This window comes from Melospiza melodia, chromosome 4 (assembly GCF_035770615.1).
Source record: "Melospiza melodia melodia isolate bMelMel2 chromosome 4, bMelMel2.pri, whole genome shotgun sequence".
Lineage (NCBI taxonomy): Eukaryota > Metazoa > Chordata > Aves > Passeriformes > Passerellidae > Melospiza > Melospiza melodia.
This window is the reverse complement of record NC_086197.1, coordinates 82256336-82280201: the sequence shown is the minus strand read 5'-3', so window position 1 is coordinate 82280201 and position 23866 is coordinate 82256336. Positions and strand designations below refer to the sequence as shown.

Genomic DNA, 23866 nt, shown 5'->3' with positions numbered 1-23866 from the left:
ATCCAAGTTGTAGAAAAGTATGATGATTTTGTCCCACCTTTGGCTATGTATTTTTGCTACCCTTTGACAAGATCCTAATGGCCATGCAGAGGCTGCAGTGAGGGATCTAATGCTTCCCAAAAAGAACAGTATTTTAAGTTTCAGCTGAGTCCCTGTCCTGAACTGGTTGACCCTACTGCCCACATAACTAAATACAATTTCTGGTTTGTGGGAGATACTGGGAAAATTGGAGAGGTGAGAGGGAGAAAGAAGACTGCTACTCAGATTGATGGCAACAGCAGGTTTCTTGTTAACAGGTAGTTACCATGCCTGACATAACACTGCAGCACAAACCTTGGCATTGGGGTCTTCAGGAGCCATTGTGTAGGCTTGTGTTGGTCTATTGTTGATTCACATCTTGAGTGTTAGGTGTTGCAGGACATGAGGTGACATCAGGCTGGCCACCAGTCACCAGCTGGGTCCCACAGGGCTCCATCTCAGGCCCAGTGCTCTCAGTGTGTTTATTAACAACTTAGATGTGGGACAGGAAGGGATTCACAGTAAATCTGCTGATGACACTACTTTGGGAGGAGCTGTTGGCTCCCTCAAAGGCAGAGAGGCCTTGTGGAGAGACCTCAACAGATTACAGAGATGGGCCATCACCATGGGAAGTTAAAGAGACAAGTGCTGGATTCTCCACTGGGATGGGGCAACCCTGGAGGTAGCAACAGACTGAGGTACTGGAAAGCAACATTCCTGAGATACTGGAAAGAAGTGCTGCAGAAAGAGACTTGGAGTCCTGGTCAATGGGAAGTTGAATGTGAGTCAGCAGTGCCCTGGCAGCCAGGAGGGCCAGTCCTGTCCTGGGATGCATCAGGTACAAGCTGGGCAAGGGAGGGGATTGTCCTGCTCTGCTCTGCTCTGCTCTGCTCTGCTCTGCTCTGGGGCAGCCTCACCTTGAGTGCTGGGGCAGTTTTGGGCACCACAAGAAAGATGAAGAGCTTTTAGAGAGTGTCCAAAGGAGGGCAGGGAAGCTGGTGAAGGGCCCTGAGGGGCAGCCATATGAGGAGTGGCTGAGGTCAGCGGACAGGCTGTCACCTCTTTAGTCTGGAGCAGAGGAGACCGAGGAGAGACCTCATTGTGTCTTCAACATTCTCACAAGGGGCAGTGGAAGAGCAGGGACTCATCTCTGGTGAGCAGTGACAGGACCCAAGGGAACAGCATGAAGCTGCATCACGAGGAGTCTGGCTTTGCTATTAGGAAATGTTTTTCAGCCACGGGGTGGTTGAGCACTGAGATTAGCTCAGTTAAAGCTTGGGGCTAATCACACCAGGGTGGATTCAGTCCCTGGATGGGCCTTTCATTTAAGAGCTGGATTTGATGGTCCCTTGCAGGCCCCATCCAACTCACAATATTCTGTGATCTGGGAACTCAGGATATTCTGTGATTCTTTTGAAAGCTTGTGTTTAGAGAGTTAATCTTTAAAATCCTGAATAAAATATCCAAACTAGATCTAAGGCTCCTGTGCAAGTTTGCCTTTACTGATGTTTTTTTCAAGACCACTAGCAACATTCCTGCAAGTTTAAAGACAGGAATATAGCTATATCACAAAAATCTGCAGTTTAATAAGCTTTTGTTTATGCACTAGTTACATTACACATCATACTTGGCCATAGCTGGTTTTTCATAGTCTTTAGGTTATAAATTTACTTGTGACATGATTATTATAAATGGATTAATTACAAATTTATATTCTATGCAATGGTATTTGGGGGTAGGTCAATAGAAGAGAAAACCAGTATTCCCAAGGTATTCCCTCCAGAAACTATTTTCACTGCATTCTTTAGCATTGAGTTTTCCCCCCTCAACTATCATTACTATAATTACATAAATATTTTAAATTTTGAAAAATTAAGAAGTGAAAAATACTTAGTTTTATTGTTTGGTTTTGAAGGATTTTTCAGTCTTGACCAAGATATAAGCTGGTCTTTTCCTATGTAAAACCACTAGATGGCATTCCAGAAGAGGACTTTGCTAAAGTCAACAAACACAATTTTCTCATGAGAAATAGTAAGGGATTACAGACTTGAATGAGGGCCAATGCTGTCACATGTGTAATGAAAATTAATGGATTTTGGTAATAAGTATTGAGCTGACCTGAGAGAAACCAAAATAAATTTTAAAAAAACCGCAATAAACAAAGTCTAGTATAAATGATAGACACATGAAATACTGGAGGTGTGTGGGGGAAGGAAAGTTTGCAGAATTCTTTCTACTATTCTGGAATTCTTTCTACTATTCTGTACCTGAGACATTTGCTGTACTCTCTCCTTGTTCAGTTATTTCCTCTACTTCTAAAGATGTATTTGTCAGGTGATTTAAAAGAGCTCTCCTATAAGCTCATTAATTGTCCTCCAGGGGAGAGGAAGTTTTTTTTCATGGCCCACTGCTGCTGAAATTTGATATATAGCCTTTTAAAACTGACTTTCACAAATAAAAACATACTCTCATCTTCCTTTCACAAATGCACATCTGTTTCCTCCATACAGGTCCTAATTTATTCCAAGAGGAATATGCTAGCAAGGTATAATTTGAAGGCTAACTAATGATGTTGCTTGATTTTGCTCCTTTAATTGTTGGAAATCCATGATGATGCAAACAATTTTATAATCTGTTGTTATGTAATTTCATAATCTGTAGTAAGGTAAATTGCTGCAAGCTGTAGAGTTAACAAAGTTTAGATCTTTAAAACACTTTGAGATCATGATTGAAGTCATGTCAGTAAAAAAAGAGATTTATCTGCAAGGATGGGACCTAGCAGAGACAGAGCCTTTTATAACAGAAAAACAACCTTCCCATCATGAGAGCAGAGCAAGTACTGAGGTTTTTGTAATTCCTAGCCAGATGGCAATCTTTGCTGCTTAACCTATCCCAAGTGGCTGTGTTCTGAACCTGAAACCAAAACCAATAGGAGATGAGTGAAAGCTGCTTTTTGTTATTTTAATATTCAAAGCTTATATGCTATTTCATTAGGGAAAAAATGAAAAATCATTGCAACTTGAAAATGAGCTTGAATGTTTAATCAACAGTGACAAAGTGACACAAATGACAGTATCTTTCTACAGAATTAATGGTGATCCTATTCTGGGAGTTCAAACAAGGTTTTACACAAAACAGCATTAGTAGTAGTAAGGGGAAATTTCTGTCCTTTAGATGCGGAGTAGGCCCACATTCAAGTGCCAAACAATGTCTGGGAAACATGGTAACAATGATCATGGCATGCAATTATTGAGTATCCTTTTGAATTCAATGCCTGCTGAAAGGCTTTTTTCCAGGATTCTCTTGGAATTGCAACACAGAACTGTGTATTTCACATCTGAAAGTTCTGTGATGTGACCGTCCACTTGGTTTTCTTGTAGCATGCTGAAAAGATTTGCAGGAGTTGTGTCAGAAATGGCACCTCAAACACCAGGAAATCCAATTTCGTATGGTTTTCATTCTGATTTGCAAGTCTTTAATTCCCAGTTGCCAGCCTCAGTCCTCACGCCACGGACCTCCAGGAGAGCAGCAGGGTTAGGCACAAGCCATGTCACGGGCAGGCACTGCCACACAGCCCGGAAGGGACGGTGTGTGGCACGACGGCTGCCAACACTCACACACAACACCCTTTCTCGATATCCAAGAGTTCTGGGGCTTTAGTACAACTTCTGCTATTGCTCGCAGAATAAGGATATAAGGGAAAACGGTATTTTTGTACATTGCTGCCGCTATGGGCTGGTACGAGCTCTCATCGCTGCTCAGGGTCACAGCGCGGGCACGGCCCCTGCGGGTGTGCCGGCCCTGGGGCCGCTCCAGGCCAGCACGGGTTCGTGCAGCTGCTGTGGCTGGAGGGAAGCAGGGCACTTGCTTTCGCACCGCCTCCCTTTCCACTTTTCCCGACCCGGCGGGTTCCCGGGGCGTTCTCAGTCCGGCCGGGGCGTTCTCAGTCCGCCCGGCCCGGCCCGGCCCGGCCCCGCTCCCCAGTGCGCACGCTCCTGCTCCCCAGGCCGGTTGCCGTGGCTACCGCGCCGCCGCCGGGCCGAGCAGCGCCTGCCCGGAGCGCCGGCCGGGAGGTGCCGGGACCGGGACAGGGACAGGGACAGGGACAGGGACAGGGACAGGGGCGGGAGGGTGGGTGCGGGGGTCCCAGCCGTGCCCCCAGCGGCGGCCGCAGCCCCGGCCCCGGTGCGCTCTGTGCCGGGGGCCCGCCCGAGCGGTTTGGCGTCCCCGGGCTGCCGCCGGGAGCTGCTGCGTCCCGGATCCTGCGGGTTTGGTTGTGGTTCTATGCTGAGGAATTTGGGCTTAGGACTCTTCCAGCCCGTATAATTTCGGTGGCAACTCGGAAAACCGTAAAGGTGTGCTGTGTCTAGGTAATGACCGCTTGGACCATCTTGTTCTGTAGGCAGAGAACGAGAGGTAAAAAGAACTGTGCCGGCTACTTGCCTTGGAGTGTTATGTTTGGTAAACACCAGCCACCAGCTTTCTGTTTGGTGGAAGCAAAGATTTCATGCTGTTCTCAATAGGCCTTTTGGGATTAGATACAGGAAAAGCTTTTCAGGACAGTAAATTACCAATAATTCTGGTAGAAGAAATGTGCCAGTATGCAATTTATAATAGATCCTGTGATTATTCTTGCAGGAAGGTTAAAAGCATGCAACTGATGCTTTAGAAATGGAAGGTGCATCAGATGGCTTTGAAGCTGTTACATCAGAAGGATCAAGTGCAGAGCAATCACCTGCACCCTCACAAGGAAAAGCAGTCGGAGAGGATGGGGACCCAGCAGAGAAGCCTCCGCTCCCTGAACCTGCAGGCACTGCACAATCAGAGAGGGGCTGGAACCAGCCGTCTCCTTCTCAAAATTCAGTACTGCCAGAGAGTACAGAAAAGGGGACAATGACAGGTAAAGAAGTAGTTAAAATGTTGGGTATTAATGGTTTAAAGAGATATTTTTTCTTCAACTTGGTTATAGCTTCTTGCACTCCCACACACCCTCATTCTGTTTATGCTTGCTGAGGTTTGGTCCTGCAGTAACTTTTTAAATTCTCATTTGAAACATAGTCCAAAGGTCAGGAATGTATTCTTTATCTCAAACTGTAGTAGTCATTTCTAGATGGCATTTTATGGAATGATCCTTATTTCCATAAATGTGTATGCATAAGTATACATATTTTGTATGTGCATTTAAATTACCAGTCTAGCCAACATTATAGAAATCACCTTACTATTTTACCTTTCTTAGATTCGCCTGTAAATTGCCTGCCACCCTTCTTTTATCCGTGTCTTTCTCCTGCAGCCTCCCAAATTCTCCATCATTTCCTACACCTGTTCTTCAGTGTACTGGATGTCTTCAGTCACTTCCTAATACAGGACTACATTTGCTTGGTTCTTCAGAGCAGAACACAGCATATCCTGTTCAGCAGCTGAGCACAGTGAATAACAATTCCTCGTATGGACTTGCTGACTACTTTCCTCTTGGCTAGGTTGCATTCATCTGCTCTCATTCTGAGAAGCTGGCTAGGAATATCTTTATGTGGTGGCAGCATTACATTAGATACCACCTTTAAAATTGTATGATAATACTGTTTCAGCTTTCAAATAGACTGTCTTTTAGCTGAAAAAAGGATGGTTATGCTGTGTTGCAGTGTTACAATAAAATCATCCTGGGCTAAAGTTGAAAGAGTTATTTGTTTGTTTTGAGAAACTTCTCAGGAATGAGTTTTGGTTTTATTTTTAGTAAGCATGATTAAGGATAATGGAACATCTTGGAAGACTTGGCCTAATTTTGAGAATCAGGAATGTTTCCCTGGAGAAGTCATTCAACAGGATTACCACATGCCTGATGTCTTAACTGTCAGAGTAGAAACAGGTAAATGCTGCTTTTGCACATTTGTCAATACATATGTAAATATGATCTAATCTAGATGTGTTACTGAAATAAGCAATATTTATTTTTTGGAACTTTCCTTTTAACAGGTTCAGATTCATTTCAAGAAATAGTTGTAAAAGTTGAAAGACCTACCTATAAGAAACCTTTTCTGGGTGGATTTAGGAACGTGTCAACAGGAGTGGAATTTCATAATGCAGGATCACAAACAAAACCCAAAAAACGACCTGACAAAGGAATTCAGTTATTTTGTAGGGGAACACAGGTAAAGGCTTTGTAATGTCCCTTTAGAATGTTGTTTTTACCAAATGGAATAGAATGCTGGCACTATTTCTGATAGGAAAGAGGAAATAAATCTGAGATAAATGTGCAAATGAAAGTATTTATTAGATAAATATAATTATTCTTGTGATTTTTATTGCAAATAGCTAATTTTGCCACTTACTGTAATGAGGAAAAAAAATATCTGTGTATTTGCTTCTAATCTGACTTGCATTTTTTCCCCAGACGGCCGTGGAAAAAAATGCCCAACAACAAACGAGAAATACAACATCAACACAGATGACTAAAACTGGCCTTTATGTATCAAACATGACTGACAAACTAATAACTCCTGGAAAGTATTTTACAGCAGAGGAATACCATAAACGTAGACTTGAAGCAGTAAGTCCTTATCTATTTGAAACTATCTGGAAAATAATGAATTGTGAAGGTTATCTGAATATTTAATGAGTGTTCAGAGTGTTCAAAGACGGAATTTAAAAGTGAACTGTAAAATGTCTTCTTATGCTCATCTTTTGTAATCTTTCAGATACAGGGGAAGTGCATGTTTGCTCTAGAGTTTTAGTGACATTTGATACCTTGCAATCTCTTAAATATTAAGAATTCTGAAATTATTGTTTTCTGTCTCACAGTGACAGTTAAGTTCCCATGTAGAGCATTAAGGATTAAAACAGGCTTGTTCTTACAAAATTCTCATGATCTCTTTGGAATAACCTAAGATACAAGCTTAATGTATGGCCTGAAATAAATGCAGTATTGGGTTAGGATTTAGGAGATCTGCATTCAAGCTTTTGAGTTTTGAGAACAATCTATTGTTCCTTGTCTGTTTGGTTGGGGTTTTTTTGTCAGACTTAGTAGGTTACCTTGTGCAAGCTGATCCATTTGGATTCTGTTCAAGCTCCCTGCTTTGACACTGAAGTAGAAATGGGCTGTTCAAACACAGGCAGTGGGTCTGTGGGGTTTTCTGGTGCACTGAGTTGCCTCATGAAGGCAATTCAGATTACAGATTCTGCATATTCATTGTGCAGAGGATGCCATTTAGGCCTTCCACTCTGCTTTTTGGAAACCATGTGTTCTGTGACTGCACATCTAACTAAAGTCTGCCCTAAGTAGTGTTAGATGAGGCATTGCTTTGCAAATGCTCTAGTTATTAATTTGATTGCTGAAAATAGACAGTCTGAATCCAACTGAATGGAGAAACAGTTGATTCCCCAAATGTCTAAGTAGAATAATTGTATTGGTAATTGTATTGACATGGTTGGCAAGGTATTTGAAGTTTTCTGGGCAGAAGTTTTCTTGTAAAGGTGGTGGTGTTCGCAGGGGTCCCAGGACGAGAGAAAAGACGAGAATCTTGACTCCATGTTTCAGAAGGCTGATTTATTATTTTATGATATATAGTATATTAAAAGAAAATGATATATTAAAACTACACTAAAGAATGGAAGAAAGGATTTCATCAGAAGGCTTGAAAGGTATAGAAAGGAATGGAGTGATAATAAAATCTTGTGACTGACCAGACAGTCCAAGACAGCTTGACTGTGATTGGCCATTAATTAAAAACAACCACATGAGACCAATCACAGATGCACCTGTTGCATTCCACAGCAGCAGATTAATTATTGTTTACATTTCGTTTCTGAGGCCTCTCAGCTTCTCAGGAGAAAAGATCCTAACGAAAGGACTTTTCCTAAAATATGTCTGTGAGAACTTCTTAAATCGGTCAGCTGTAGCTGATGGCAATGTGCATCTTGTAGAAGTGGAACCCAGGTAGGGAGTAATTTCCTCAGGACTACCAATATGTTTTTCTGTGGTCTTTGGTGACCCTTATGGAAGTCTGTAATGTGTCTATAGGTAATTGATAATACATAGTAGAGAGATGTCGGCTTGGTGTTGGTTTACATTGATGGATTTGCCCAGTGCAGTATAGGTCCATATTGAAATACTGTTTGAAGACATATTCAAGAGAAGTTTTAGATTAAAATATTACCAGAGACAGTGTGACTGTATTAGTATGATTTTGTGCTTGATAGCTTTTGATGCTGAACAGTGCTTGGTACCTCAAGGCATTGATCTGACTGAACTGTTAGTAGTGCAACAGCCAGCAGAAGGTGAGGCTTGTGCAGCATCCTCCCTTAAGGCATTGATCTGACTGAACTGTTAGTAGTGCAACAGCCAGCAGAAGGTGAGGCTTGTGCAGCATCCTCCCTTAACATATCGTAGACATTTCCCCAGTCCTCAACAGCCACAGCTTGGCAAGGTCGATGATTTAATTTTCTTTTTTCATTTCTGTCATAACAGCATTAGTAATTTCACTTTCATTGTTTGTTCACAAATAAAATGCAGTTGATGTTGTGTCTATGTGTTGATTTTTGTAACTAGAAATTTAAAAGAAATTTTGCAAATGTGTCTACATTTCCACTCTGTAAATTGGCAGTAAGATAAGGCAAAGAATAAAAACAGTGCATGGCAAAATACATTTTAAGGGGAGATTTGAAAAAGAAAAATGGATATTTAAATGTAGTTTATATTTTACTTTGATTATTTAAACCCATTTTATCCACTGTACTCACTGGTTAAATTCCTGCAGTTACCTAACTGAGTAATCATACTAGTGCTTAAACTAATAGTACATGACTGATTTTGTAACATTTAAATTAGTTTCAGTACAAGAAAAATCTTAGAAAATGTAGTTAGGGAGCTGGAGAAAAGAAGAGTTAAGAAATAATGCTACACTTCAAAATACTATGTTGTTTCATTTTAAATTCGTGATTCTTTGGTATTGTATCACATATAGGTAATAGTAATACAGAAGTATTTCCGTCGTTGGCATGCTGCATATTTAGTACAAAATCTGAAGGAGCAAAGGAGGTTAAGGCTGGCACAGGAGGCACAAGAAGAATTACAGAAAAAATTGGAGAAAGAAGAAAAATTGATTAGAGAGTATGAGAAAAAACTGAACCCTAAAACAAGAGAAGACTTTGAGCTACTCTACCATGACTTGGAATGTAAGTTTTCTTAAAGGGATATCCTTAAAGCAACAAAACAGTACAGTTTGTTTAAAACAAACTTAGGGTTTTTACATGTTTTTATAGATTATTTTTTCTGCTTGACAGTGGAATCTTTTTCATTGTAAAATAATTATTTTACTTTCATGTATTACTAAAAAACAGGAAGAAGACCTTGATGCTCTGTAAGCACTGCTCAGCAATAACCAAACATCCCTGTGTTATCAACATCCAGCACCTTACAAGCTGCTGTGACTAAAAATTAACTCTATTGCAGCCAAAGCCAGTACACCTTTTTTTAGAAACAACTGGCTTATAGAAGAGTGCTCTTTGGCAGTTTTATTAACATTTTTTATTTATGTCTACAGTTAAGGTCAGCTAGAAGAACAAAAGGGTGTTTTTTTTAGATCAGAGTTGCTTTTATCTTTCACTCTACATTTAAGATGCTGAGGAATTTTTTTACAGAATTTTACAGCATATGACAGAAGTTATTCTTTTTGTCTTAGTTGTCCTCTACTGATGCTTTTTCTCCTTCCTAGTTCATTCCATGTTTCATAAAACTGTGTTGTCAACATTTTAAAAATCTCTTAGGAGTTCTGCAGGATATTCTGAAAGTCATACATTTCCTGTTCTTGGAGTAGATGATGTTTAATACAGGCAAGCACCTCTAAACTTCTTCAGAAAAATAATGTGAATACTGCAGATAATTGACATAAAACCTTACAAGAATGTAATGGTGCAAATAGAGCAAAAAACTTAGAGTATTTCCTTTGGAAAAACAAAAGCATTCAAAAGCTGTGCACTTGTAGCAGCATATAATGAAATAGCAAGACAAATTTTGTTTTTTTACAATGTCTCTTTTAAAGCCAGAGGTTTGTACTGTAACTTGTAACAATTCTTATGTTATCTCAGCTACAGTGCTTTATGGCCTAGCTCTTTGCCAGTTTGGATATTGTTGTCCCTGTAGCAGAGCTGACCTAAGAGATGACCTACTTCATTGCAAAGCCACCTGCCCTACCATAAACCATCTCAGCTCTTTCTTCAGTGGTAAACTGAGCATAAATTTGATGCCATGTGTTATTCATAGAGCTCAGCATCACGATTCAAAAATTCCCAAGTTATACACTAATCTTTTAGGGCTGTTGTGTGGCGTTGAACAAATGTCTTTGTCTGAATTAATAAATGATTTATAAATATCACTGTTCGTGACAAATGTAAAAATTATTCCTTGTCTTGAGCTTTGCAGTTATTGGAATAGTATCTTCATGATATTTGTGGCTTGTTTGAGGTTGTCCAGCCCCCCTCCCTTTTTCTGTGTAGATAGTTTGCTTTTCACTTCCCAAGAATCAAGCCCTTTTCAAGTTGTATCTGTATCAAAAGCCAAGGTACTCAAATAGGACTTTTTTCCTTGCCACTTATGAGAAATCTTACTATTTCATTTTTTTAAGTGTGAAAAGTCTTACTTGCAGTAGAAGCAAGTAAGTTCTGTTGAAGTTATGGAAGAGTGCTGATCTTCATGATATTTTTAGATTTGAAACTTATGGTTATGCAAGTGTCTCTTGCTTAATTGAATGACTTTGGATTCACAAATAATAAAAATTTCAGCCAAGCATGTTCAGAAATTTCATATCTAGTCAACCTGACAAAAACATGTGCCACTTCACAACAGAACAAATTCCAGTATTTGAAATGGGTTTTTTTACTATTTTATTAAAAATAATGGTCTGGTATCAATCTCACTGTTTAGTTTTTGTTAACTGGTATTGACTAGTTGCTTCTCTACATGGAGATTTGCAATCATGCTCTTCATTTTAATAGAGCTTAATGATTCTAGGAACTTGGAGTTTTTTTCCTACATGCATCTGCAACAATTTTGCATTCTTATAGTGCCAACAATTTACACAAGCTAAATCATTGTGATAGTAATAGAATGAGACTATTGTCCTCCAGGGATCTGTGAAGGTTATTGCTGTAATCACAACAGGGTTACTATTACAGGGTCAGCCAGTACAAGCAATTCCTGGTGGTACAAGAACTGTTGACTATATAGTGCAAATGAGGTCTATCTATATATGCAGCATGTCTGCATAGGCATTTATTATTTATTTGAAAAGTATGAGCTATTTTACTTTATAAAACAGTGGAGTAAAAATTGTAATGAGTAAAATCTCTGCAGATAGATAATCTGCAGAACAGATAATCTAAGAGGAGATTAGATTGGTTGCAGGTAAATGGGGAATCAAGAAGTGAGTATCAATGGTAAGTGGCAGCTTTTTCATTTCTGAATGTACATAATTGCTTACTCTATTTATTGCTCCACCTTAGAAGTTGCTGGGGGGCATTATTATGCCCCCTTCAGGCATAATAAAGCTTCATGTAAATAATTCTGTATAATGCTGTTGTTTGGTGGCTTGGCTGTATTTAAAATATATATCTTGGGGTTCTCAGAACTTGGCAGACAGCTGTCATGTTACAGCTTGGAGAGCCTTAAGGAAATGAATTGAAATATTTAAAAATGGAAAACAAGGTGTTGTAGATAAGAAGCCACAGGCAGAAAATAAGCCTTCCTCCTTTCCCTCCTCCTGCCTCTAATCTTACCTGATCCAGGATGTTACAGAATTTTTCAGTGTCTCACATATTGAATGGTTTCCTTTTACTCTGGGTTTTGATTTTGCGTAACTGCTCTGGGATGATAACAACACTTTGAGGTATTCTTCAGGAATGTTGAAGTTTTGGATCTTATAAAATTCCCTACAAAACCCTAGAGGTATTTGAACTAGATCAGACTCTTCAGAGAAGCCAGGAATTGTTATGGGATATGCAAAGGCAGTAAACACAGTTTGATTTTACAGGCAGATTTCTCTAAATCCATGCAGTGTCTATATTGGCAGTAAAAGTGTCAGGGGGTCAGATCCTTATACAGCATGTACTGATCCATGTGCTGCTGTCATCACCTCCTGTGGCTTCTTCTGTGGCCACTTTCACCCACTTGAAGGGTTGTGTTATAGAAAAGGAAAGGGAGAGTAAAGCAGTGACTGTCGAGTTATTAATGTGTTCTCATCTGCCTTGGATGGCAAAAGGTGATACCACTGCAATATCCAGTCTAAAACCTGAAGTGCTAAATGTGACTGTCAGTCAAGTTTTATCTCAGTTTTGGAGGACTTCAAGCTTCTTTAGATTTTACTCATTTATGCAGGGAGAAGCAGTAATATTCTCAGCACTGAGTACTAGTAGTACCACAGTAAGATGCAGCCATTTCATCATACATTTCCACAGGAGCTAAATTCTTTTTCTCACATACAGATTCTTTTTCTCCTACTCATCCTTGAGTTTGGAGTGCAAATTGGCAGTCTGGAATTGATGTACACACACATATTCTCACAGAACATCTGTATAATTTACATTAATTTCTAGGCCATCTGCATGTATTGAAAATAGCTATAACATCAACTCCCTAAAATGGAAACTGAGTTTTAGTGAATATTGAAAGAAAAGTCGATTATGTTGTTTCTTAACTATGAAAGCAGAAGTTTTGCTGGAAAGTAACAATATTTGTATCTGCAGTATGGATGCAGGAGGAGACTGAGCGAATTAACAGAACTCTTACTGGAGGTAAAAGAAAGGCAGCACTTTTTGCACTTCTGGAAGAAGAGACAGAGCTCATTGCTTGCATTGGGATGCACAAATTAAATGCCAATCTGGAGAATCAACAAAAAGCAATACTGCACTTTCTGGGTAAGGTCAGTAATTACTCTGATCATAAAGAATATCTAAGTACAGGAACAGAAAATACACCTGCAAAATACAAAAATACCTTTTGTAGTTTTTAACAATTAATCATGTGAATGCAAACGTTATAAATATCCAAATTATGTGGTTCTTCATGTCAATACAATTTAGTAAATTTCTTTTTTCCAAGCTGAGAATTTCATAGCTACCAGACTAAGTGAAGGTTGAACAGTGGATCATTAATGCTGTTAACTATAAAAAGTATAAACAATACATATAATTAATTATAACAATAAGTATAATAATAATAAATATGTTAATAATAATAATAATAATAATAATAATAATAATAATAATAATAATAATAATAATAATAATAATAATAATAATAATAATAATAATAATAATAATAATAAATATGTTATCCTTCAGGAAGTAAATTTTTCATTTATTTCCTAAATGAGTATAGGCCTCTGGTCATCATATGTCTTTCTTTAAAGAAAGCATTTATTCTGTTTCCCTGTATAAAGAAGAGTTTGACTCTGATGTTGAATTCAGTTATTAAATCACTGACTTTAGTTCCATTAGAATTTTATTTGAGATTTCATTCTTGTATAATCTTGGGGATGATATTTAAGGGAAGTGTTCTTCAGTCTTTATTAAAGAAAAAGAAAATTCTTTCATTCACAAAGATGATTTAAAATGGCATTAAATTCAGTGGTATCTTAATGTAAAAGACCAAAAAACCCTTGTCCTTTTAGGTAGATGTCCAGCCATTGGAACAAAGTAATAGTTTATTTTCAAAGTATATACATGATTATGAAAAGAAATACTGCAACAGAAATGGTTTTTAGCTGTCTAATTTTATTATTATTATTATTATTATTTTAAAATTTTGACTATTGAGTGCTCAAAAGTAGAAATGGTGGTTTTGTACAAAAGAGACTTTTTTTCATTCTTTTTATTACTGATGCTGGGGAACTGTACTGTAAATGTGATTTGATAAAAGGTATTACATTTCTCATTATGAACAAGTTTCTTATCTGAAATGTTGGTGAAACTATTACCACATTTATTGCTGTGCTATGACTGTTTTCTGTCTTACTGCTTTCAAGAATGAAAAAAAAACCCACCAAACCAAATAATTAGGATTATTTTCAGAGCCTTGAATCATTTCTATGTTTCATGTTTGCTTCTTCTACTTCAATCTGTTCTGTTACCTTCTTCGAAAAAGAAGCCTGGAACAGTCAAAGCAAATATATTTCACTTTTAACTGACTCTGTCCTTACTTTTCCATAAGGACTGATTTCCAGTGTCCTACCTGTACAGATTGCTTCCAGCACATATTCTGACAAGCTGGACAGTTTTCTTACATCTAGAATCAGAAGCAAAACGTTCTTCAGCACAAAAACTCTCAGTGAAAGTTGATGTTTGGAGAATCAGGAGACACATCAGAGACAACTGATATTTTGTCTTTACAAACAATGGAAAGACAAGTGGAAAGACTGTTTTTCCTGAAGCTGTCACTAATAATTTATTTATTCCTACTTTAAATGTATAAATTATGCTTTTTATGAAAGGGACTGTAATCTTTTTGTTTTAAAATTTATTGAGCTTCTGAATAGTGCAATGTTTCATGTTTTTTATCATGTTCACTATAGGATTTCGAGTGTTGTTCTAAACTGTTGACATAGATAGTTCTAACTCGGAGAAAAAGTAAAAATTTTTGAATTTTTATAAAAGATAAATATAATTTTGTAAATCTCAAAATTATATGGATGGTTTGCTATGACTGTAACAGTGCAATTTAAGCTTTTTAAATTACAGTATGAAATTTATTTTTGAGTGCTTGATTAGGGATAATTTGTTTTTTTCTTGAACTTTGAGCTGGCAATGTTGATCTGGACACTTGCCAGTTAAAGCTGCAATAATATCTTTCACATCTGAAGACTGCAAGCTGCAATGGCCAATGTGGCATGAAAGTTGCTTCTCCATGGAAACCTTTGTTCCCTTCTTTGCTACTTTAAGCATGTACCTCCACAGGCATGTGTGCCCTTATGAAGGTTGGTACTGGTTGTGTGTGCCCTATGTTCTAGGGGGTTCTTTATGCTGAACTTGTTCTTCTTCAGCTTTTGTACTTTGGAGAGGAAGTATTTGATTAAGCTTTTGTACAGCAATCATATTGACTTAAAGAAATTTGTGTAACTATTAACTGTCACTCAGTTCATACCTTTCATGTTTTGTACTATTTCTGCACACATCCTATGGATTTTTTTTTTTATTATACTCACCTTTTTCTCTCTCTCTGTGGTGGTGTGTTTCCTCAGGCTCCTTTTCTGCTTTCATACATTGGCAGCAGAGTGTAGTTGTAGTAATACAGATAACAGGATTATTGTAAATTCCACAGCACTGCCAGCAGACTAAAAGACAAGAGAAAGCTGGCAGAAAATCTCAAAGTTTTAGCTTTTCTCTTGTTAGTCTGGAGTACAGAAAAATAGTCCTGAAACCAGAGAATTGTGATTCTTTCTTTTTTCAGTAAAAGGCTGCATATTTTTTTTTCCATTTTAAAATTTTTATGTAATACCCAGCTATGATCAAGTAGTAAGAAAAAATACAGAAGTTACAGATTTATTTTTGAAGAAATAATTATAATAACAGAATTGGTCTGTATTAAGGGTCATTTGAAGAATGGGTTACCAAGTTTACTTGCACCTATTGGGTTTGCAAATTATCAGAAAAATCTAATTTTACTGACTATTTCTTAGGGTCTGCCCTGGCCACTGATTTTTTCTAGCATTAGTGAATGACCTTTCTCTGTTATGGTAAGTGATTTCCTTGAAGAGGATCAAATGTAGGTACTGAATGAACTACTATACGGAAAAGAGTGATTTGTCCCAGTCTAACATACAAAGGATTGCCAGCATGATAGACCTTCTAGGTTGGTCTGAATTTCATTGTTTGCAAAGTGTGGGGTTTTGGTTTTGTTTTAGGGTTTTTTAAAGAATTTTTAGTATTGTATAAAGATAGTGAAACAAAATGAACATACAATATAATGCTCCCTATATATGACAGAGAAAAAATTGCCTTGCTCAAGTTTTGCAGAAATTCAAAGATTTCACCAAGTAATTAAGAGTTGGTTAGTTGTTTTGGGGTTTTTTTAGCTACTGTCTGATTTTGCTGTTGCATTCTTAGTTTTGGCTGTGAAATGTGATCCCTGGTTAACAATATCTCCTTTAATTAGATTTCTACCCCCACTGAAAATGTAATTAAGTGTCATTAATTTGATGTTAAATCCTTTCTGAAATTATTTTTTCTTTCTTTTCCTTACCTAACTATTTACTTAAAAGTGAGGAAAAGTTTTGATTGTGGTGATAACTAATCACATCTCTTCTAGCTATCTAATATTCTTGATATTTTTATTACTTATCACCATATCAAGCCAATTTCATCAAAATAATGACTGTGTCAATGCTGGGGTCATGTCCAGAAAGCTACTAGACATGTGAATACTGCATAAAGTGTTCCTGTTGCTAGGTCACACTGAGACTGCAAGGTGAAGTTCATGAGTGTTAGTGAGTACTTAAGTTCCAAATATAGTGAAAGAGAATAATTGAAACATAGAAAGAGGTTTTGAGTACCTCTCCCCATTAAGAAAAGGAAATTGAGTTAAGTAATGATGGGAGAGGCTTTTGAAAACTCTTTTCTATTGGGATTGGACACCTGTCTCTTAATGTAACAGTTATTTGTAACCAAAACCCATCTTCTGGAAATAAGAAAATGAAGAAAATGGTTGTACTTTTCAGACCTTGTGGGGCAGGTGACATCATGGAACTTCTTACTGTCTATAAAAGTTAGAGATGTGCAAAGAGATAATTGAAGCATAAGGCATATGGCATGTGGTGAAGTTAGCAAACAGGAAGCTAGGTGAAGTGTCTGGTAAACTGTAAATACATACCTTGCCCCAGCTCTAACAAACTGTATTCCTTCTATCCTTCTCTGCAACTAGTATAAATAGAACAGTTCCCTGGAGATATTTTTTACTGCACTAGACTTTAAGGTCTTAAATTTTCAATCTTTACACAGTCAACAGACCCATTGATTTTTACTGATAGTTTGATGGGATTTATGACTGCAAAGTGATATACAGAACAAATGTATTCTAACGCTACTGTCAGTAAATTCACTTTAAAAAAGTAGAGCATATCCATTTAGGAGAATATTATTTGCTTTTAATATCCTGTAAGTCGAAATTGTCATGACCTGCTGCTTTAAATAAAGTGTGCAATTGAATGCTTGCTTTGGTGGAAGAGGTGCTGTATCAATATCAGCAATAGAATTAGCCTTTTGCATTAGTCAAGCATTAATGTTAACTCCCTCTTTGCTCTGATAAAACTTGATGTAACATAATGCAATTGTTCAGCTGGTGGTCAGATTTTAATAGCTCAGAGTTCTACAAATTGTTTCTGAAGTGTGCACAACCTAGGAGGTGGAAAGCATTTGATGGAAAAATCACTGAAATGGATACACCGAACTCACTGCGTGGCAAAGAACTACTTGAAATCTACCGCAGCATTAACACAAAGGACATCCCAAAAGATGAGAGGATATCTGTGCTGTTAACACTCAAGTGGACAGTGAAGGTAAGGTTTAGTTTTCTATTTATGTTTAGCTTGAAGCTTTTTATTCTAAAGGTGCTGTCACTTAATTGACTCAATAGCAGTGCTGCTGCTGGCAGGCAAGTGCCATGATGGTGAGCTGGAGACCCTCATGTACTACCTGGTGTGTGAGTGTAATTTAAATTCCAGATACACTCTAAATTCATATTTCACTTTATCATGTGCATATTTGTCTTCAGGTTGTATTAGAATTTTAACCCCAGGGTTTTAGATGTCTTTGTATATTAATACATAATGCAATTTTAGTACAAAGTTTTGTTTCCTATTTAATATCAACCTTATGAGAACCGTGGCAGGGATATATGTGGCAACTACCATTAATTTTTTCTCAGTTCTTTGAAATATCTGTGTAGAACCTTATCTATCTATTGGTTTGGATTACCAATTTTATGGGTAGCAAATACTGATTTTTTTTCTTCTTCTCTTTGTCCCCCACTCCCTGCTGCCACTGTTGCTGCTAGTGTTCTCAATGAATTAGAAGCTGGTTGCATTTTTTTTTTAGTCTTTCATATATGTTTTATTTATTTACTCATGTACAAAAAGAATGAGTTTCAAGGTCCTTTCAGGATGATACTGTTGACATCAGCCTAGAATAGAATGCTGCTTCCTGGTCTTATTAAAACAAACAAGCATCTTGCTGTTTGTTTTGGTAGTGTCAGTATTGATTTAAAGTCACTATGGCATTGAGAACACTTCTGGTTTATGAACTCTTGCCCATCGTAACACAAGTCAATATTGCTGTGGTGAACAAGTGAATTTCTGTAAATTAGCACTCTCTTTTACCTGAGAAATCACTGAACTCATTCACCTCTTACGTCTCTCTCTCTGGAGAATCTCCTGCCAAGCATTGGAAATATTGAAGTGACTAATTACCAGGCAAAGTCCCCCATGCCTCTTGTGTGGTGGATTTTTTTGGGTTTTCTAGTGGCATTTTTTTTAAACTCATCTATATTACACCTCCAATCTCATAGCCAAAGGAAGCTTCTTAGGGAAATATTTCTTGGGACTTTTGAAGACGTAAAATTTTGCACTTGTTGAGTAGCTCTGCTAAGTATCTTTTAGTGCTTCCAGGCTTACAGTTCCTCACAGCTTTGGTTTACATATACAGGCCCTTTAAAACAGAATCTGTAAGCATTCTCACTTTTGTACTTCTACAGTTCTTTCCCTGGAGATTTTTTTTCCCTGAGAGACTAACGTATTCTTCTGTGAACATGTTCTTATATGAACATACAGAGGTATGCATAGTAATGTCCATAGATTCCATAGCTTGCTTTCATGTCTTGTTGAATGATTTTGTTTGTTTGCTTCTTTATTGTGCAGTTGATTTTCCTTTTTCTCTCTCTTTTTTTTTTTCCAGGAACATGAATGTAAATTAACCGAGGAATTAGTGGCATTAATTGACAGGGAAATTGATCTTTTGTCAAGAGAGGTGAAAGAATGCAACTTGGAAGGACTGAGGAAAAGAATTTGTACATTATTTCTCCAGTATATCAAAACTCCAGAGTTTAACCCTCAAGTTGCTGGGTTAATTAAGGTATTATTCTTATTTTGCAGCCTGACATAGTGGCCACTGAAGTAAAGAGAAGGGGGATGGAAAATATTGAAAGGTTTTTTATTTTACATTTTGCTGTAGAATTTGTGGAGGAGTTCCTCAGGAAGTAAATTGTAGCAAGTACATAGGTTTCACACAAATAAATTTATATTGTCCTATTAGGAAGCATGGGGCATAGACGTGGGTCATAAGCACCTGACAAGTGGCTGGCAGCACTGAGAGAGCCCAGGAACTCTTGTGTCTGAAATAAAAAATCTGAAAGCTATAAATGGTAGATCTCATGGGATAGTATCAGTAAAATGTAATAGCAAAGCAGTACCAATATACTGAGAGAGGAAGTTGTGTTTTTTCTACTGGTCAAGAGGCAGCATGCTGGGCATCCAGAAAGGAACAGCATAGCCCATGTCAATGTCCAGTGAGTTTGCACCTAAGCAAAAACTGTTCCAGTGTGTGAGTGTTTTTCTTTTCTGACTACATATTGCAAATAAAAATATGATTCACTATCATATGTTGCTTTTCTAAGTAGCAATGTCTGTTTTGCATCTATCAGAAGAGCATTCCTCATACACTGGTCAACGTTATCTCAGGAGTAGAGAATCTGTCAGATGTAGATGCAGATGTCAGATTTAGAACCAACTAACAGTTAATGTTACACTGGGTTTTATTAGCAGACACTGAAGATTATCAGACTACTCAAACTGCCCAGTTACAGACTCAGGCTGTCTGCACAGACCACATTACATTCTTTTCAGAACCCATGAAGGAATGTGGGGACAAGGAGGTCACTATCAAGTTTAGTCTATTTTCTTCCCCTGTGTTGTTTCTGGACATGCAGGTCTGATGATTTTGTATTCTTATGCCAAAATGTTAATATGCCTATTATCTCAGGGTTTTATCTTTGCCAAAAAGGGCAGATTCTACATGAAAAATAAAATGTGGAGAATTTAGTTTCTGTTTTCTCTGTGTTGTCATCTTTCCAGAATAACTGACAATCTGCATACAGAAAAGCACCAGGAAGAGCACTGGAACATAAATTTTAGGATCTTCATATAGCTTAAAAGTGAATTGACTGATTTATATAACTGGTTTTAGCAAATGCAGTAAGAAAATACAGTTACTCTTGGTATCCTATCCAAGAACAATCACAACACTTTATTGAGTATTTTTAAATAAATACTTCTAGCTTTTACATATTAAAATACTTGCATGAAGATATGGAAGACTTATCCTGATAGTGTTTGAGTAACATACAAGTAATACAAAGATACCCTGTTGTAATTTAACTTTTTTGGTTTTTTTAAATTTCTAGGTTCCACAAGATCCCTTAACGCTTTATAAAAACGTTTACTTCTGTCATAGCTGTGAAAAGTACTTACCACCTTCTGAGTTTCCCATTCCTGCAAGTTCCTACACCATTGGCAGATGTCGCTCCTGTTACCAGCTCGATAATGAGGCTCGGAAACGAGAATCTTATTTCAAGTACAGACTTATACTGGAAGATCTCAGGAAGTCTGAAGTTGATTATCAGGATGATAGTAAAATTGTTTTCCTAGTTCAGGTACTGTTGGAAAGAGCACTGCAACTCATAGTAAGCAGTGGCTTTGACTATATGTCCTCTATTTTCTGTATGTTGTGGACAGATTGAGAAATGGGCTAAAAGCTACAGCTTCTTCCTCTGGTATGTGATGTTCCACACCATAAAGAAGCAGCTCTTAAGCTCTTAAAAATAGGTGTGCTTTAAAAGGTGGTTTGCAAGCTATATACTAAAACAAGTCTAGCTGACAGGTCAAAGAATCAGATGTTCCAACAACTATGCAAAAAGTATTCATGTATATGAAGATGCTCTTTAACCAAGTGATCATATAAAATGCGCATAGAATTTTTTTTTAACCCAAAGCTTTATTTGGATTTTTATATGGGTGTAAGACTTGTAGAATTAAACATGCTTCTTTCCTTTTTAACCCTGTTTTCAATTTCAGCTTCCAGATATGCAGTACCTGATGGAGAAGATATGGAACTGCCAGTCAGCTCTCAGTGCCTGCAGTGACCTGTATGAGCTGGTTATGGTCAGGTGGGATAAGCAACGTGAGTGGTCTCCATGGAACACTATTCTCCTCACTAAAGAAGAGGCAGATGCACATCTTAAACTGTGTAACCTTCAGAAGGTAAATTTCAATGGGCTTTATTTTTTACTGTATTTATGTTATTTTTTAGTAGAATCCTGCCACTAATTATGTTGGGCCAAATTTAGTTATTATACTTGTCCATCTTTAAATTAGCTCATTGTGACTATTTAAATGATTGCATCTGTGCTATTAAACAGAATGGACAGCAATCCAGAAGGCATCTGGCATGTACAGCTCATTCCATGTACCTGAACTCTGTCTTGCCCCAGTTCTCCCTCCTGAAATGCAAGAAGCTGAGTGGCCTCACCCATGCTGTTTGCTGAGAACAGTGCCATGCATGCTCTCTTCCTTCAGATCAGATCAGACAAGAGCCAGGCTGGATGAAAAGCATACTAAAGACTAAGCACAAATACTGTGACCATCGTGGGCCTGTGCTCTTGCACATGCTCTGGCCCCATTAGTTTCTGGTCTTCTAAATTTTTCATCAAAAAGAAGAATGGCTCCTTGTCTATAACTTGTCCATTTGTCATCATAAAATTTGACGCTACTTTCTTACATGAATATCAGCTAGGTATCCCTTACAATGTAACCTTATAGTGTGCATTTAAGCAATAGAAACATAATTTCTCTTCTGAATTAAAACCACTTAGAACTGCGTTAAACTCATAATCAAAACTGGATTTTTACACAAATCTTCCCAAATTCCATATCTAAACATGGTAGTCTATGAAATACCTCTCCACTGAACATAATATTTTAAGAGTATTTAGTTTTGTAAGGCACAGGAGAATCCTGTGAGTTGTGTTTGTCCAGCACTTAATAATGGCTTATTAAGCCTTTCAGTTCCAGGTTATTGATTTATGTAAGTAGTGATCTGCAGACATTGTTGCCTAGTGTTCTTTTGTTTTGGGTGTTCTTTATTCAATTTTTAACACAATATGTGTGCCTCAGAAATGCAGCTTTAGCTGTTATGTTTTGCTCTTCTTTCTGGAAGTCTTAAGAGCAAATTAATTGCTCTCTTTAAAGTTTGATTTACAGATGAAATATATCAGGGAATTCTAAAGGCAAAAGGAATTCTGCAATCCATTGTATTTTGTGTGTGAGTGCCCAGTGTGTGTCTTCAAGCAGACACGTTTATGTGAGTTTTAGCTTTAGAAGGTAGAATCGGTTTCAAGCTGGGAATCCCTTTCTTGGCTCCTCTCACTCACTGTGAGTCAAGAAGGCTATTCAGACAATCTGAATCTAGTGATGCTCCTCAGCACCCATAAATTTGTTACCAGCATCATGGCAGGCAAAGATCCTGATTGAGAACTTTTCTGGTTTGATGCCCTGAGTCTCGATGTCATAGTCAAAGAAATGCCGTTGACTTGATCAGGTCCAGGGCTTCAGTGGATGGAGGAGTTAGGTCAGAACAGCTAAGCTACACAAGCCTACATAAAATGAGGTATTTTCATTAGCTCTTGCAACAAATATGGATGTAAATCAGTTGAAGGGAGGACTCAACTTTCTTCTTCAAAAAATAAAATGAAGAGTGTGAAATAAGGAAAATGAGGCAAAGATAGAATGTTGTAAGTTGAATCATTGTTTTTCATTCACCAAAACAAAAAGGCCTCTTATGCCTTTTGTTCAATAGCAGTTATTCATAGTGATTTTATTTAATAGCAATTATTCAAAGTGATGACTACAGCAATAGAAAAATGTTTTTTTCAATTAAACATTCTGGTTATTTATTCCATCATCCAAACTACTAATATTAACTAGGAATTTGGGAAAATGTCACCACTGCATGCAAGTGCTGACTGAAATGCTGCAAAATACTTGCTGCCATGATTAGTTGAAAATAACTGCTTTGATTCTTATCAAGGAATGCCTCTACAGTCTTCACCTAGCAAATCTTGCTATCTAAGTGTTCCCTTATTTAATTTTCAAATGTAAGTACAAATGTTCTCACCTGAAATAAATAAATAAATAAATAAATAAATTTTATCTTGAATGGATAAAAAATAGTTACTCTGCTTTTAAAACACGACTAATATTTCACAAGGAGAAATTTTCACTACTGGTCCATAAGATAGTACTATAGAAGTACAAAATATTTTATTATGTATATGTACAAATAAATTATCTGCCTTAGTTTATTAAAAGGTCAATAGTTATAATGTCTAAAATATGTTGAAATGTTTATAATGTCTAAAATATGAAGCAACACTTATATTTTTAGATATCTTAATTGTATTTATGGTATTTGAAAATTTTTTTTTCAGACTTATGAAGCTCCGTTTATTTACAGAATAGAACAAAAGCATATCCGGGCAAAAAGCTACTTTGCTCGGATTCCTGCGATGGCATCATTTTTGCATAGAAGTAACAATCAGTCTAATGCGAATTCCTCCAAAGAAAATAGTTCCTTGAATTTAAAGAAGTGAACTAAATTCCTAGATTTTTAAAAAATATACTTTTTCATCAATACCCTAACTGTATTAAACAGATCAAAATAAACTTCTAAGGACAAAATAATTTGATCTCAATCAGTTAATTTAACTGCATTTTAAGTTTTGTAACCTCATTTAAAAAAAATAAAATGTTGTTAAACA

The 23866-nt window shown here is 37.2% G+C and overlaps 1 protein-coding gene across 2 annotated transcripts; it reads left to right on the top strand.

Annotated features, from left to right (window-relative positions):
* On the top strand, positions 1–23866 carry IQUB (IQ motif and ubiquitin domain containing). 2 transcript variants are annotated; one of them, XM_063155373.1, is made up of 12 exons: positions 1–2563; positions 4657–4918; positions 5753–5884; positions 5992–6167; positions 6410–6565; positions 8979–9189; positions 12754–12929; positions 17388–17558; positions 18952–19128; positions 20456–20704; positions 21126–21311; positions 23537–23866. In XM_063155373.1, the coding sequence occupies exons 2-12, from the start codon at positions 4690–4692 to the stop codon at positions 23696–23698; spliced, it is 2025 nt and encodes a 674-aa protein (XP_063011443.1). In that variant the 5' UTR covers positions 1–2563; positions 4657–4689; the 3' UTR covers positions 23699–23866. The 2 variants fall into 2 exon arrangements, with proteins under 2 accessions (XP_063011443.1, XP_063011442.1); XM_063155372.1 differs by lacking the exon at positions 1–2563 and adding an exon at positions 4244–4388.

What these genes read in the sequence shown, in the direction of transcription:
- IQUB (XM_063155373.1), top strand. Translation starts at nt 4,690, where the DNA reads ATGGAAGGTGCATCAGATGGCTTTGAAGCTGTTACATCAGAAGGATCA. An exon ending in TATTTTGTAGGGGAACACAG is followed by an intron (nt 6,168 to 6,409) that starts GTAAAGGCTTTG and finishes TTTTTTCCCCAG; the next exon opens with ACGGCCGTGGAAAAAAATGC. An exon ending in AACTGTGTAACCTTCAGAAG is followed by an intron (nt 21,312 to 23,536) that starts GTAAATTTCAAT and finishes TTTTTTTTTCAG; the next exon opens with ACTTATGAAGCTCCGTTTAT.